We start from the raw sequence: 13,636 nt of genomic DNA on the forward strand, positions 1-13,636 counted from the left end.
GAAACACGCACTCAAGCAAATAACACTTTAGGACTTTCAGTAAACCATTATTATTATTTGCACAAAACAAGTAAACTATTACCATGATGTTCTTAGGATTAGTAAAATACCATGGCAGTAACACAGTACGTGTCCAAAATAACCACTGTAGTACAAAAATGGTATTTACTTGTAAGGAACAGCCAGAGACAGCTAGAAAAACTAGCCAATTAAATATACTGTATCTAAAAATCTGAAATGACATGGAAAAACAGATGCACTTTTCTATGTTCGATCCCTGTTTGAGGATTTGCCAGTTTGAATTTATTTGCCAGAGTAATTGCCTTGGTCAAGGCTGTGTTTTGTGGAAACAAAATGAATGGATATAAAACCCTATGTTTCTTAATGTAGAAATTGTCCATCTGCTGTACTGAGCGTGGCGTCTGTGTGTTTTGGGAAGAAATAAGATGCTATTTTAGTACCAGAATGAGAGATAAGAGTTTTGTCTTACTGCAGAGCAGCTCACAATATGAATGATGTCTGTTCCAGTAATCAGTCTCCACAATTGGGTGAAATTAACACAGACCCACCTGATCAGCAGGGAAAGAGAAAGAAACCGCATGAGCCAAGCATGTCGAGAGAGAGCGAGACAGAGAGAGAGAGAGAGTTGTAGAACAAATGAGATTATGCAGAATAATCAATGAGGCACTGACACTGATCCCAGAGCAGATACACTGGCATGAATAGACTGGCACAATTAGACAGGAAATGGCTGTTGACATCATCAGTCGTGTAGAGGGCACAGATGGGCTCTACCCAGGAGACGAGCAGGTGAGAGGGAAGAAAACATTGGAACAGACCCTCATAGCTGAGAGGATTTTTTTTTTTAAAGAAGGTCAATGTGTGTTTTTTCATGGTTTCCAGCAATAAAAGAGAAAATGGTGTGTAACACTGAAATATTAATCTTGGTTTTCACACTTGTCTTGTGTATTGCACAAATACTGTAAATAAATGTGAGTAGTTTTGGTCTCGAATTTCAGTCTCACAGGACTGTTCATATTAAATACATTCAGTGACCTGACATACTGCCAAGTATGGTGACCCATACTCAGAATTAATGCTCTGCATTTAACCCATCCAAAGTGCACACACACACACACACACACACACACACACACACACACACACACACACAGCAGTGAACACACACCCGGAGCAGTGGGCAGCCATTTATGCTGCAGCACCCAGGGAGCAGACCTTCACAGGACATATATATAGTAATTGGTTATGTATACAAATTGTAATCATATCAAATACTATGATATTCAAAGTTTCTACATTCAAAAATTTTACAATTTAATTAAATTGTGTGTATAATATAATTTGTGACATGTGTGTGTGTGTGTGTGTGTGTGTGTGTGTGCGTGCGTGCGTGTGTGTGTGTGAACAAAATGAACATGACACAGATATTTTCAAAATCTTTTGATCTATATAATTGACAAAAGGGTTTCTCCTCTTTCTTTTTAAAGAACATACAATAACAATGGACAGTAATTTCCTCAGTCTCTTCAAAATGTTCTACTTTCAACCTTAAACACAAACAACCTTAAAAAAAACAGGAACAAAAGTATATACCAGAATGCATTTCAATTCTCAACACATTTTGACGATATCAGCCACATTCATCAGTAAAGAGCGACCACCGTTACGCCATTGAACCTAAAGGTGGGACTGTTTACCTGACCTGGGGTCAGACTACCAACTGTCAATGATTCAACAAACGTGTTAAAGACAGTTAAGACTGATTTCAGGTCAGATCACTCTATAGATAGTTAGTGAATTGTGCCGTGGGTCCATTTCTCCAACCACATCTGATCCGATCGATCAACAAACCATCCATAACACTGCCGTGGGATGTTTTTCTCTTATCGACCCCGGATCATGTGCTGTAGTCATGCGGACTTGGCCGTGTGCATCATGCAAAGTGCAGCATTTCTAAACTGGAAGGGAGGGGGTGTTATTCTCCATCTCATTGACCTGGTCAGATCTGTACACAACTTCATAGTGACCGAAACTGAAGCACTTTCTCTGCAGAGCCAGCGGCAACCTTAATCATCATTAAGGAAAATTACATCACTTCCTGTAAACCCTACAAAGGCAAAGTTCATAAAACTTATGCTCTTCCCAGGCTTGGTCAAAACTTGTCATTCTCTCTTCGGCCTGAAACTCTATGCAAGTATGAAAACACAAATGCTTCTGTCCATGCTTAATTTTACATTGCATTATAATAGTTTATCCGTCCTATCCTCTGTAGGGTCATGGGAATGCTGGAAATTGTATCTTCAATGTATATTATAATGTAACATAAGTACAAAAGGTGCACAATTGTGGGTATTAAGCCATTTTCAGCTAAATTTTACCCACTATCATGATGGAGCCACAGTGAATTTAGCTTAGCAAGCTATTTTAGTTGGTCCAAAAGTCAACATTCATGACATTCAATTCAATAACGCAGACATTTGATGGTAACTCTATCGCCCCCTTGAGAAAAGTCATTCTAACAATCCATCTATACTCCAAACGAATTAGACTCTGTGTATTTCATAATGTAACATAAGTATGGGAGGCATGCATGCTATTTAGCTTAGCAAGCTAGTTCAAGTTAGTCCAAGAGAAAACATATTTATAGATATAGTTAACTTAATAACAACAACATTTAATTTAATAACGCAAACATTTGATGGTAACTCTATCACCCCGTTGAGTACTAAGGTGTGCTAGCGCTACATTGACGCAAAAATATTAGTATACATACTAACGTTATTTGTGTTTACATACTTGCATAGAGAATGATTCTTACCTTCATCCAACACACATTGTCTGTGTACCATAAACAATCCAACTTGTCTGCTAACGAAGGGCAGGGTGCAGAGCTGAGAAATATTTGAGACACACATCTGTGACTCACTGAACTAATCTGATCTGACGTGGATGCAGCATGAGTAAACGTGTATATTTTGTATAGTGAGTACTTACAAAGCAACACTTTCTCTGAAGTGCAATCACACATAACACATCTCTGTGTGGTCTGAATCAATATCAAATTAACAATGTCCAGAAACCCCTCCACATCCCTTCGGTTTCAAGTCTTTCATTCTCCAGCTTGTCTTTTCCCACGTGTAAAATCACTTTCTGTCATTGTAAATCTGTCCCATGGATTAGAGTGCATCGTAAAACACATCTGTCTCTTTCTCATTTCTGGTGCATTAACATTTCATCCCAAATGTTGCTCTAGTGCTACTGAGGCTCCTCAAGGATATACTGAAAATGTGACAGTGGTTAGTACACGTTTATTTACATCCAGAGTAAATACATTTTGTGTTTTCTTTAAAATGGCCCCTGAAACCCATTTGCAAAGCGGAGTGCAAAAACTAGTACAATAAACGCAAGAGAGAGACAGACACAGTGTGAGACAGCTGGTTTTCATGAAACAAGACTCAGTTAAGCTTGTTTGCATGTTCAGAAAAGCTTTAAAACAAAGATAAGAAGAACACACGGTTCGTTTTTGATCGAGTGTTGAAGGACATTCTCATGCTTGAGGGGCCAGAGACGTCTTATCGTTATGGGTCTTAATTAATAAATAAATATAATTTTAAATGATTTTTGAATAAGGAAAAACCAGCATGTCTTGTTTGTTGGGGTGGATTTTTATAGCTATTGTTACAGACTGGCGCATTCTCAGAGATCTTTTTCACCACAGACATAAAGACAAGCAAAAGACCAGCTCTAGGGGTGTCATATATCAAATAAGAGACAAAAAAGTACACAGATCTAAGAATATTCCATGGTGTTCTTATTCAAGACAAAAAAAAAGTGATGCATTCGCCGGTTTCTGTTGATGTTTGCATGTTTGTTTTGGCAATGTGACTAACCCCGCCCCTCCACAATCCAACCTAGTCCTGTACTCAGTCCCAGTTGGTGGAATTGCCTGTCAATTATCGCCTAAGCAAGACTGTGACCAATGAGAGAAGGTAGAGGCTGACACAAGGAAGGTTCTTGCTGCTTCTTCCTGTCACCACCTTCTTCTTCTCTGATGGATAGCTGTATACATTGGGTTTGTCCGTGTTTGGGGCCGATAAACGCGTATCACGAGAACACTGATCGTCGGCGCACATTCCACTTCCTGAACCGCTGATATCATCACCTAGAGATGAGAACACCACAAGGAGATTGAAGTGAGACAGAGTTCAGGAACGTTCCGCAGCAATGATGAAGCTACATTCCAGGATTGAAGAGTAACTAACTTAAAATAGCTGCAATTCTAAGTTAACTTCAGTTTTTATAGCCAGTAGATTTTTTTTTTTTTAAATTAGACTCATTTTAGTAAGTGAAATAGTTTGTAAATTTGTTATCAATCATTTAGTGTCCCTTCTTTTTGTAGCAACTTTCTAAATAACCATGTTATAGCTATCCAATGGGGAAAGTTTAACAGTTTATATATATATATATATATATATATATATATATATATATATATAATGCCAAATAATGTCAGATATTTAAAGAACAATTTGATTAACAGCAGTGGTCCTAAAGGCAATGTTGTTTGATTATTTTGTCCATACATACACGTACAGTATATATATATATATACATATATATATATATATATATATATATATATATATATATATATATATATATATATATATATATATGGTCTGTATATATTGGTCTGCCCAATCAGTTTTACGTGGATATTGCTGATCCTTGACCATTCCAACAATTACAATAGGGTCTCAGCGCTACACGCTTTAATTACTAACTAATATTTTGAATTGGATTTAAATTCTATTTAAGTATTTCAAATGTAATTTATTGCTTTAATGGCCAATCACATGATCCTGAATGAAAAATTTATTATTATCAATACTGAAAAAAGTTATGCTGCTTAATATTTCTGTGGAAATCATATTTTTTTTAGGATTCCTTAAAAGTTCAAAAGAAATGCCTTCATTTGAAATAACTGGAAATGTTTTCTAACATGATAAATGTCTGCGCTGTTACTTTCTGAATAAAAGTATTTTTTTTTTTTGCGAAAGACTCCAAGTGTACAGTATGTGTATACTTACTGGTGTCCTGGAATTCCACATCATTTCCATTGATGGCGTACGTTAGTCGGTTGATCATTATCTTAAGCTGCATGATCTGTTTGCGTACAGCCATGTCTGGTTTGGTAATGTCAATCTCCACCTCAGGATTATTGATCTGATTGGCCAGCCCGTCTCCCATCACTTCTGGCAGATACCTGACAGAACACAACACAACAAGAAAGATGCATGTGATCTGTTTTGTGATTGATAAGTGATATCTATGCTCCCTGGCTTTTGAAAAGCTGCAGATTTTGTACTATAAAACTGCTATAAAATAATCCTGTACTCACTAAGCATGAATGAGGTTGAATGAGTTGTTTATGTGCATTTACCTATCCACATTCATTCCGTTCCAACATCTGTCTGTTTCACTCGGTCCAGAATCGCGATCCACACACAGTTTTCTGGGCAAATGGACCCAGTACTGCATGATATCCCGCAACATTCTGGACACATCGGATAACTGAGAGAAAGAAAATGGGATGGAAAATGGGATCTCACAAACAGGGTCATAGACAGCAATGAAAAAATATTTCTAATTACAAATAATAAAATAAATAACACTTCAGCTGTTGTTTATGCATTTACAAAATGTTCCTACTTTACATATTATTGAGCCTGTGCAGTTCACAGTAATATTAACCCTATAAAACCTATTGTGTCATATTTGATAAGCAAATTTTTAAGTCCTCTAAATTATCAAATGTTTGCTGAAAAATCTGTTTTTACACAATCTGCTCCATGCCTTCTTTGGTCTGATTGATTGTTTATTCTTTTTAGCAAGTAAAAGGCCCTTTAGTATCACTTCATGATTCAAGTGTCTTTTTGAAGTAACATCTATTACATATTAAAATGTAATCACTGTATGGCATAGCATTATATGTTTTTCCCTCCACAATTTAAATTTTACAAAGCATTTAAGCATTTTACTAAAACATAATATTGGGAGATATAAAGGCAATTGATATTTGTATACTGTTATAAAAATCTCATTGATTTACTTTACAAACTAATAGAAAAGAATTTTACTTTTCGCCCATATAAATACTAGCAAGTTCACCAAAATATGTATTTGAGCTTTGTTTGGACAACTGAATACAGTACTTTTATTTTTATTTATTTTTCTATAAATATTTTTTTTCTCCTCAAGTATGAGCTACTGTACATTTTCTTCTAAATCATACCATATGAGTCCAAAACGCCTGATGTATCGATACTCATCAAATATCACCAACCTTTACTGAGTTAATAAACATCAGTGTTCATCAGGACATTTTGTGTACATTTTGTACATTAAACAATTTTATTACTGTGCTGGGTTGCCACTTGATTTCTGATGTAAAGCAGGGTCCTGAAGCAAAAACTACACACCATGCAAACACTCACCAGTTTCTCCAGCTGGGCTCCTGGGGTGCCGCTCACTTCTTCTGCTGTGTTTCTCCCTCTCTTGATCTGGTCCTCAGATTTGAAGCTCTGAGCAGGAGAACCACATGCTTGAAGCACCTGAAGAACAGGAAAGGGTTCTGGTTAACTCTAGCTCAAGATTTCATAAGAAGAAGTTTAACACATTTTTAGCATCATAATTGTTGGGGACATGGGATATATTTATGATTTAATATCTTAAAGGTTAGGTCTTTTCAGACAGGTTTATAGTGTAGCACTGACCTTATTGTTGAACGTGTTGAGGTTGTCTTGCATGTAGAGAATAGCTTCAGCAATGCGTTTTGGCAGAGACAGAACCACTGAATCTACACTGTAAGGCCGGCTCAGTTTGTCAACTACTTCCAGCATAGTATCTACACATAAACACAAAGTCTTTATATCATGAATGTATGGGAAAATGAATGGAATTTGTACTTCCAGAACCCGAATGTTGCTCTATTAAGGCTCCATCTTGGTCCCGCCTACCTGCCAAGTTCCTCCACTCAGAGTCCAGATCTGCTTGATTGGCGAGGCAGCCCTTCATGACATTCTTACAGTAGTTTGAGCAGGGTTTGGCAAAGGCCATGCCGCTACAGTGAGGACAGTATGTCATCTTCATGACGGCGCGCACACATTCAGTGCTCATATACACCTGTGTGTAACAAACAAAGAATTTAGAGAACAGCCTAGGCATATTTATACTGACTCATGTACCCAATGAAAATGCCCTGTGAATTGTTTTGTAATAAAATGTGATAATTACATCCTGCAAACAAGTCTTTATCAGTTCCTACAGTTTCCCATGAGGTCCAAAGATGTTGGATGGTACATTTTGGAATGATTATTAATAGCTTTTCTACACATTCTCTGACAGTAACCCCCATGAGGTCGGAGACATCTTTCACAATATTCCCTCTTTATCAAAAACCTCCACCCCTCTGATGTCAAAGCATGGGATTCATTTAGGGCCCCTTAGGGAAAAGAAATTTGGATAGGAGAGAAAAAACTTGACATTTGCTTGTGTATGTTTAAATAAATCGAATTTCACGGATTTTGGAGCCAAATCTAGTCTTTGTTTAGGTGTAAATAAAAATGCAGTCAGCGTGACATTTGATTTATGTAAATGTACCGTTTTCTTTCTGTGTCTTAACTGCATTAGGCTGCATGAAACATTCAGTCATGACTGTGACAAGCAACTTTGACACAGTTTCACAAAGATGAATGTACTCAGCTGTATATTGCAATGACTTGTGTGAGGTAACCAGTTCTTAACATTTTTCAATCAAAGCCTTTAATGCAATCAGATGATGAAACATTTGCAATCCTATGCATTCCTTTGTTATCGAGTAGGAGTCTTTCAGAAAGCAAAGAAATCTTGTGGACTTTTAGTGGCGGGTCCTTTTGTCACATAAACAAGCTGTGTGAATAAATTTGCATTTAATTGTAAACTCTACTTTTAAATTCAAATAGAATCAGACAAGTAACCCCAGATGACATCAGTGCAGTTAATGCTGAGCTACAGTTCTGTCATATGCGTTCAGCTGGATAAAAGAAAACGTACTCGGTTACTAAACGTAACCTCGGTTCTCTCTAGAAGAGCGAACGAGTACTGCGTCTTAGCTAAGACGCTACGGGAAAAGTCTCTTTTCACGAAATACTGAAGCAAAAAATTATCCTTAATTTTGTATTTTTGTAAAGCGCATTTGCAGCAGTACACAGCCATAGGCGAGACGGCTCGTTCGCTCATTGGCTTGTTCTGCGGCAACTGCACAGCCTATCGAGCGCGGGCTGATGCTTCGCGCCCTTCTTGCCACTTCCCGCCGAAACGGGTGTGGCCCAACCTATAAAAGGAGCTCGAAAAGGCTGACTCACCTGATTTATTTCATCGCCGAAGCGAACCAGAGTGAATCGTGCGCGCGGCAGAGGACGCAGTACTCGTTCGCTCTTCTAGAGAGAACCGAGGTTACGTTTAGTAACCGAGTACGTTCTCTTACGAGAGCTCTTTCGTACTGCGTCTTAGCTAAGACGCTACGGGAACCCAATGTAAAACGCAGTGCGCGCAGGGATCACACACCAATAAACCTGAAGCAACGCCCAGGATTTACAGTGCACAGTCACCTGAGGGACTCACAGAGAGTCCAGGACAGAAAAGGGAAAAAGCCCTCCGTCCTATATCTAGCAGCATCCGTAGATGCGGCAATATGACATCACACAGCCGAGGCAAGGCCTGACCAATGTTGCAATGCGGGTCTTACGCAATACTGCCCATATAACAGTCGGCAGCGCATAGCGCTCGTGAACTCAGAATTCCCCTCAGGGCCCTAATTCGACTATAACGACAACAGCCTTGCTTGCAAGGCGGGGACCTCCAGGTTATAGAACCTGATGAATGTAGACGGCAAGGCCCAACCTGCCGCCATACATATATCCTGCAAGGAGATCCCAGTAGACCACGCCCACGACGAGGCGACGCCTCTTGTGGAGTGTGCTCTGACGCCCAACGGGCACTGAAGGCCCCTGGAAGCGTAAGCTAACGCTATGGCGTCAACTATCCATCTGGATAGAGTCTGTCTCGAAACAGCCATTCCCTTGGAACGTCCACCGAACGAGACAAACAGCTGCTCCGTCTGCCGAAAGGCAGCAGAGCGAGACACATAAGCTCTTAAAACCCTGACAGGGCAAAGAAGACTCGAGTCTCCATCCTCCCCTGACACCGGCAGGGCAGACAGGGCAATAACCTGAGCCCGAAACGGTGTGTTGAGGGATTTCGGCACATAACCGTGCCTAGGTTTGAGTATGACTCTTGAGTCATTGGGCCCAAACTCCAAGCACGACTGGCTCACCGAGAGCGCGTGCAAATCACCCACACGCTTCACAGAAGCGAGAGCCAACAAGAATACTGTCTTGAACGACAGATGCTGAAGGCTAACCGATTGGATAGGCTCAAAAGGGGGACCCTTCAAGGCCTCCAAAACCGCCGCGAGGTCCCACATAGGGACTGACGGAGGTCTGGGAGGATTCAGCCTCCTAGCTCCTCTGAGGAACCGGATGACTAAATCGTTCCTTCCTTTTGACTGACCGGACGCCGTTTCAGAAAACGCTGCGATGGCCGCCACATAAACTTTGAGCGTGGATGGGGCTCTGCCCTTATCCAACAGCTCCTGTAGGAAGGAGAGGACCTCCGTCACCTCACAACTAAGGGGTGAATAACCTCGAGCTGTGCACCAGCTGGAGAACACCGACCACTTCGAGGCATACAGACGTCGTGTCGACGGAGCTCTAGCCTGAGTGATGGTATTTAGCACTCCCACTGCGAGATCAGCGGGTAACCGTTGAGCGCCCACACATGGAGGGACCACAACTCCGGTTGAGGGTGCCAAATCGAGCCCCTGGCCTGCGAGAGGAGGTCCCTCCTCAACGGTACCGGCCACGGGGCGACATCTGCTAACTGCATCAAATCTGGGAACCATGGTTGGTTCTTCCAAAGAGGTGCTACAAGCAATATTGAACATCTCGTTTCTCTCACCCGTTCTATCACCTGCGGAAGGAGGGAGACCGGAGGGAACGCATAAAGCGGGCAGCACGGCCATCTCCGTGACAGCGCGCTTTTGTTCTTGGAAAAGAACGCGGGGCAGTGAGCGTTTTCGTGGGACGCAAAGAGGTCCACCTCCGCCATGCCAAATCTCTCCCACAACAGCCGGATTGTTTGCAGGTATAGAGACCATTCGCCCGTAGGAACATTGCCTCTGGACAGCCTGTCTGGACCCAGATTCTGCAGTCCAGGCCCATGCACTGCTCTCAGCGAGTGCACGTTGCGCTGAGCCCAAACCAGGAGGCGTTCCGTCAGCCTGCACAGGTTTCGGGACCCGAGACCGCCCTGGCGATTTATGTAGGACACCACGGACATGTTGTCCGCACGGACTACGACGTGGTGATCCTTGATATGGGGACAAAAGCGCGTCAGCGCGTTCTCCACTGCCAGAATTTCCAGGCAGTTGATATGATGGAGCTTTTCCCGTTCTGACCATAGGCCAAAGGACGGTCTGCCTTCGAGCAGCGCTCCCCATCCCGAAGTGGAGGCGTCCGTCGACACCATTTTCACACTCGGGGAAGTCCCCAGGCTTACACCTGATCGGTACCAGCCGTTCACTGTCCAAGGTGCTAGAGCCGCAACACAGCTCTGATCGACCTTGAAATGCAGCCGGCCAGACGGCCACGTTCTGCGCGGCACCCGAGCCTTCAGCCAGAACTGCAGGGGGCGCATGCGGAGCAGGCCCAGCCGCAGAACCGGAGATGCTGAGGCCATGAGACCCAGCTTCTTTTGACAGTGTTTGAACGATACGGTTGCGCCGCAGCGGAAAGAACTCGCTGCGCGCTGAATGCCCATCGCGCGCTGTGGTGACAGCCGCGCCGTCATGGAACACGAGTTCAGAACTATACCCAGAACTATGGTCTGACTGGGGTTCAGCGAACTCTTCGCCCAATTGACACTGAGGCTGAGCTTCTCGAGGTGATCGAGTAAAACAGCCCTGTGGTCCACGAGCTCCCCCGCGGTGCGGGGCGACGGCCGGTAGAGCGAGAACGGGGGTCTCGAGCTGCGTTGCTGAAGCTGTTGTGATAATGGCTTTTGTGTGCAGGCAAGCAGGCAACTGTGCAGGCTTGCACATTGCAGAAAATGCTGAGACAGTCACAATTCCTGGAACTGAAACAGCGGCGCACTTGGGTGAGAGCTCGGCCACAGCGGAACTCGTACACCTGCGCTTCGATGAAGCAGCCATCGTTAGTAGTGCCGACGCAGCGTCACACAGCAGGCTTTAGATGGCAACACCGCTTTTGCCGGCGTCCAGCAGAGGGCAGACAAAGGTGCGTCGCTATCGCCTGTTCCACCGGCGGAAGTGAGTGGTAGTTCCTGTTTTTAGCATCATCAGTGTGGAGAATGCTAGTGAGACAGACGAACGAGTTCGCGCTGAATATGGAGCGTTCCAAGCCTTCGCCACCTCTTCGTGAAGCTCAGGAAGAAATGAGGCGGGCTTTGAGAAGTACGCTCATCCGAAAGGGAAATACCATCCAGCCGGGAATGAGAGGGGGGGCGCTGGTGCAAACCACTCGCGGCCGAGACTCATCGCGGCCAACACGAGCATTCGCCCCGGCTCCTTCTTGATGTCAGGACGTCTGCTGGGCTTCTGAGCAGAAGGCGCGAGATCCTCGGAGCTCGCCCAGCCCTCACTGCCCGAAGCTAGCAGAGAGCGCGTGTCCTCTTCCCCCGACGCGGCCCTGAGATCGACTTCCTCGGACAACGCGCCGGCAAACAGCGGGTGCTGCCCACCGGGAAGCGATGCAGGGGGGGGCGGTGAAGCAGGGCGAACCGGCGAGCCTGGTTGAGCTGAAGACGGTTCCGGAATCCGCTGGAAGCGATGCTTTTACGGCGCCTCAGCGCAGCGGAGAATGCAGGCTCAGAGAAAAAGGGCCAGGCGAGTCCTCAGAGTCACCATGGCAACAGCTCGCAGTGGGGGCATCCGCCGTCAGCGAGCACGAGCGCTGCATGATCTTCACCCAGGCAGGAGACACAGATGACGTTCCGGTCTCCCTCGCTGAGTGGGGCTCTGACGAGCCGCAGGAAGGCATCTTAAAAAAGACGCGAGCTCTTTTACGAGTGTGTGTCGCAGGGCGAACACACACACACACATAAAGAACAGCTTGGATATAACAGAATTGAAAGGATATAGGCGCCGGATAGCGCAGCAGGAACGGCAGTGGAAGGCGGCGATGCCAGCAGCTTCAGAATGGCTCGTCCTGCTGATGTGCTTTCTCAGACGGCGCTTGCTTCCTCCGTGATCCAGCGATGCGTGAGCTTCGCTGAAGAGATGAAAAATCAGGTGAGTCAGCCTTTTCGAGCTCCCTTTATAGGTTGGGCCACACCCGTTTCGGCGGGAAGTGGCAAGAAGGGCGCGAAGTCTGATGTTGCATCAGCCCGCGCTCGATAGGCTGTGCAGTTGCCGCAGAACAAGCCAATGAGCGAACGAGCCGTCTCGCCTATGGCTGTGTACTGCTGCAAATGCGCTTTACAAAAATACAAAATTAAGGATAATATTTTGCTTCAGTATTTCGTGAAAAGAGACTTTTCCCGTAGCGTCTTAGCTAAGACGCAGTACGAGAGAGCTCTCGTAAGAGAACTCCGTTGCCCATTATTAATCCTAGACAAAAACTGAAAAATGTTTGAATTCTGGTTGAGGGATGAATCAACATATATTGCTAAATATATATATATATATATATATATGCTCAAACCCTTTAATTCATCAAGAACATAAATAACTCTTTATGAGTAAGTCACTGAATCATTCACTCAATCAATTCTTTCAAAAACACGAATTGCAGAACAAAACGCCAGACTGTCTTTATAAGTGAGTAATTGAATCATTCACTCAAACAATTTCTTTAAACATACTGATTTATTAAGAAACAAACCACTGAATAACTTTAAGAGTGTATTTAAAGTGAATGCTTTTAATTGTTCATTCAAACGATTTGCTCAAGATACAGATTTATTGTGGAGCAAAACATATGTGAGAGATTGATTCATTCACTTAAAATGCGTTAAAACACAGATTGATTCAGGAACAAAATGCCACAACCTGTTTGTGTTGCTTTATTAACTGAATCTAAAAGTAATATTGTGTCAGTTACTCTGTATTATCTTCTTGTTTATTGAACTGTTATAAATGCAATAGCAGTCTTTTTCTTTCTTCTTTCTTGATGTATATAATGACAGCTATGACATAAAATGTGATTGAAAGGCACCACATGACATGGCTAGCAGATTTACGTCACTCTAGATATTAATAGGCACATATCATCACTTCATAGTGAAAATAAGCAGCATCAAGAAATACATCATTGTCACACGCTGACACATATATAACTGAATTGGACTGAGGTAAAAAGACTCCTACACACACATACAGCACATACGCACACCACCCTTCAGGGAGACCTGGCAGTGCTTGTTACCCGAAGGATGACTCAAGCACACACTCTTTAATGAGGAGAGAAGAGAAGAAGCAGAAGAAGAGAGAATAAGA

General features: G+C 43.1%; 1 protein-coding gene across 1 annotated transcript in view; it reads right to left on the bottom strand.

Moving 5' to 3' along the window:
• Nucleotides 1-1,448: 1,448 nt before the first annotated feature.
• Nucleotides 1,449-13,636, bottom strand: part of LOC132154571 (glypican-1-like) — a 68,517-nt gene continuing 56,329 nt past the window's right edge. The window contains exons 4-9 of the mRNA XM_059563180.1: nt 7,041-7,206; nt 6,798-6,928; nt 6,519-6,635; nt 5,465-5,595; nt 5,112-5,287; nt 1,449-4,183 (exon numbers count right to left, since the gene is read on the bottom strand). Of these exons, the coding sequence (XP_059419163.1) occupies nt 3,975-4,183; nt 5,112-5,287; nt 5,465-5,595; nt 6,519-6,635; nt 6,798-6,928; nt 7,041-7,206 (930 nt within the window). The 3' untranslated portion in view covers nt 1,449-3,974. The remainder of the gene's footprint in view (nt 4,184-5,111; nt 5,288-5,464; nt 5,596-6,518; nt 6,636-6,797; nt 6,929-7,040; nt 7,207-13,636) is intronic.

The sequence above is a fragment of the Carassius carassius genome, chromosome 12 (genome assembly GCF_963082965.1).
Source record: "Carassius carassius chromosome 12, fCarCar2.1, whole genome shotgun sequence".
Classification (NCBI taxonomy): Eukaryota; Metazoa; Chordata; class Actinopteri; order Cypriniformes; family Cyprinidae; genus Carassius; species Carassius carassius.